This window comes from Atta colombica, unplaced genomic scaffold (genome assembly GCF_001594045.1).
Source record: "Atta colombica isolate Treedump-2 unplaced genomic scaffold, Acol1.0 scaffold105, whole genome shotgun sequence".
NCBI lineage: Eukaryota > Metazoa > Arthropoda > Insecta > Hymenoptera > Formicidae > Atta > Atta colombica.
The window spans coordinates 4674710-4677702 of record NW_017259190.1 but is presented as its reverse complement, the minus strand read 5'-3'; the positions used below and the strand labels follow the sequence as shown (position 1 = coordinate 4677702).

At 29.3% G+C, this 2993-nt stretch overlaps 2 protein-coding genes across 2 annotated transcripts in view; both read right to left on the bottom strand.

The window, feature by feature from the left end:
• LOC108689746 (survival motor neuron protein) overlaps positions 1–1773 on the bottom strand; it is a 2317-nt gene extending 544 nt beyond the window's left edge. The window contains exons 1-4 of the mRNA XM_018196673.1: positions 1627–1773; positions 1107–1280; positions 652–766; positions 66–363 (exon numbers count right to left, since the gene is read on the bottom strand). Coding sequence (XP_018052162.1) covers positions 66–363; positions 652–766; positions 1107–1280; positions 1627–1671 — 632 coding nt within the window. The 5' untranslated portion in view covers positions 1672–1773. The remainder of the gene's footprint in view (positions 1–65; positions 364–651; positions 767–1106; positions 1281–1626) is intronic.
• A 1024-nt stretch (positions 1774–2797) lies between these two features.
• Positions 2798–2993, bottom strand: part of LOC108688903 (laccase-4) — a 12325-nt gene continuing 12129 nt past the window's right edge. Inside the window, exon 10 of the mRNA XM_018195446.1 lies at positions 2798–2964. Within this exon, the coding sequence (XP_018050935.1) occupies positions 2798–2964 (167 nt within the window). The remainder of the gene's footprint in view (positions 2965–2993) is intronic.

Sequence of the window (2993 nt, the reverse complement as noted above, 5' to 3'; positions counted from 1 at the left end):
ATATATGGCAATTTCATAGTTATGACAATGAAAGAATTCTTGAATCTTTAAATTACTATTCTTACTTGGTCATTAATGGTGGTAAGGGTGGTGCGGGTGGCATTGCATCTATCGCTGGATTAAAATATTCAAGTCCAGGTATAGTATTATGTTTAAATGATCTAGGATTCTCTGTATCACAATCCATTTTTTCGCTATTAATTTGTTTGGAATCCTGTAGATTAAAATGGGTGGATGTATCAGAATCTATGATTTCTTCATCAGCCTTTTGTGCTAATGCATCCTTTTGTTGAGCAATTTGACTTTGTAATCCTTCAGATTCCAAAAGAGAATTTATCTCCACTTTTTCTGTATTCTGATAGCCTGCAAATAATATAAAAATAATTGCTATAAAAATTATCCCACTAAAAATTGTTTTAATTAACTTATTCTAATTATAAGTACTTTTTAAATATCATTACTTATTTTACGTAAGTATATGCATGCAAGCAACTTCGTATACCTAATTTGTCTTAGTCATTAATATATATTAATGTATATATTGATTATATACACTAATTACCAAATATTATTTAATATTGTATATAATTATGATACAAGAACATATAAAATATTATATATAATAAATATATGTGAATATAAAATAGTTACCAACAAACTTCACTGTACACATGCCAGAATTTGGATAAATTTTTGATATAATAGCTTCGTATATTTCCCCATCTACAGAGTATACAGCACGGCAAGGAGCACCAACTGTCCATTTCTACAATACAGCAAGAATACCAAAAATATTTCTGATACATAAATATATTTTTGGCAACCAGCATGAGCGATATTCATATTCATTCAATACTTCCCCATAAGGGAGTTGTGAAAGTAAAGCAGAATTGATGATGATTCGGAAGAAAGCCGAAATGTTTGTGAATTATAAGAAGAACATCTGCCAATTTATAGAAGAACGTCTAGAATAAATGATTTTTGCATTCTACCGAGCTTGATTTTTATGTGTCCGTTCCATTAATGTAATTAACTTTAAGTTTAAAGAGTCTAAAATTATTTAGTTTTTGATTTGAATATATTTTTGATATATAAATATAACATACCTTTAAAGGTTTTCTAATATGATTTAAATGTTTTAAATTTGACTTGTGTTTTGTTTGCTGAGTCTGCATGTCCATAGCAATACGTTTCGCTACTTCTTCCTTGGCCAAATTTACAGCTCTATCATATGCTTGTATTAATGCAGTATCATCCCAGATATCTTCATTCCCACCATTCTACAAATTGTTAGTATTTTACATAATTTTGATATATGTTTATTTTTATTATCTTACATCTAAATTCTTATTATTATAATTTCTGTATCCTACTTCTATATAATTAAAAATTTTAACAACCAAGAATTCTATTAACAACAATAGTTTTCTTAAAATCAAGAAATTTTTTCATCCTTGTATACTTTTCGAATGTATTTTTGTATATTACATCTTTGACGTTTATTAAAATTAAAGGAATATTCAGAATATATTCACGTGAAAAATGAGAAAACAAAATGCAAAAATTGAGAAGGGTTAAACGTAAGTGACGATAAAAATAATCGAATTAAGTAAAGGATCTACGTACATTTCCATTTCCTCTTACAAACAGCACACTTTTGTCCTCAGCCATCGAATAATTCAAAATAATTTCAAACTTAAAAATTAGGTTTTCTCACAGAAACGTATTGAGAGTTTTCTAACTGTTTCCAAAAAGAGACACAGATGAGGTTTGTTTTCAGTGGCTGAAGTACTATTACTAGTACTTTTAGAATTTGAAGTGAGATAGATATATATTTGATATTTGTTGAAAGTGAGAAAAAACGTGCTAGTGCAATGTAGCAGGAACAGAAAACAAACCAATGGTACAGCACAGTGAATTAAAGCTCTAGATACATATCAAAGTAGTGCACAAAGTCCTCCATTTTCGACTTACTTACCGTACTATATACCATTAATACTAAGCGCCTATTGGACTACAGATCTTAAATGGTGGAAAATAGCCAATACGAAAGTTGTTGGCATTTCGATTCAGACACCAATGAGATACTATTAAAGATTATCGATCCTGGACAAATTTTTGGATTCCGGGGATAATTGAAGAATTGTGACATTACCGACAATTAATAAAAATTTAAGATATTAATATAAATATTTCATCCGAGTAATCATGCCATGATTTTATTAATTATTTTTTATTTTAATAATAAGAGCCTATAACTTCCATATTAATAAATATTTCGCTAATTTATTATTAAATTTTTTTTCTTTTACAGATTCGAAAATGCGAATCCAGGATTAAGGCATACGCATCATTATGTGTCTATGGCGATATTCATAATCGGTTCTTATTTTAAGATCGTCTTAAATAATGTCTTAATACTAATATACGGAGCTCTGATTGGCTTATAATACCTTAAGACTGTACTAAAGATGATACAAATAAAGGCTCAAAACTTTGGAAAATTTTATTATAAACTCCTTTTTACTACCTAGATTAACATGTGCGCAGAGCAAAATGATAATTATAATAAAACACTTGCGTCGATTGATAAAAATTGATAATAACTCGACATTATTCTATGCATAATAAATAGGGTACATTATTCTGTATAATAATGACTATTATGACTCAACAATATCTAACTATATATTGTGCCATATATGTATATTGTTGCATAAACATATTATTATATAGTATATATAAATATTTACACGCACGCACGCACGCACGCACACTAAAGATACTCTAAAGCTATTCAGCTCTCAAAAATCAAATCTATGCCCTTATTATTGCCGCAACTGGGAAAGTTGATCGGTACAAGCGGCAAGTTTCGCTGAAGACCTACTCTCATTAAGAATTGCATCCCAGGCCCGAATAATGGAGGATATACAGCAGTACTTCTCGCTTCCCACAGCCAATATCCTGATAAGCAGTCACGGTTAAATCAAATT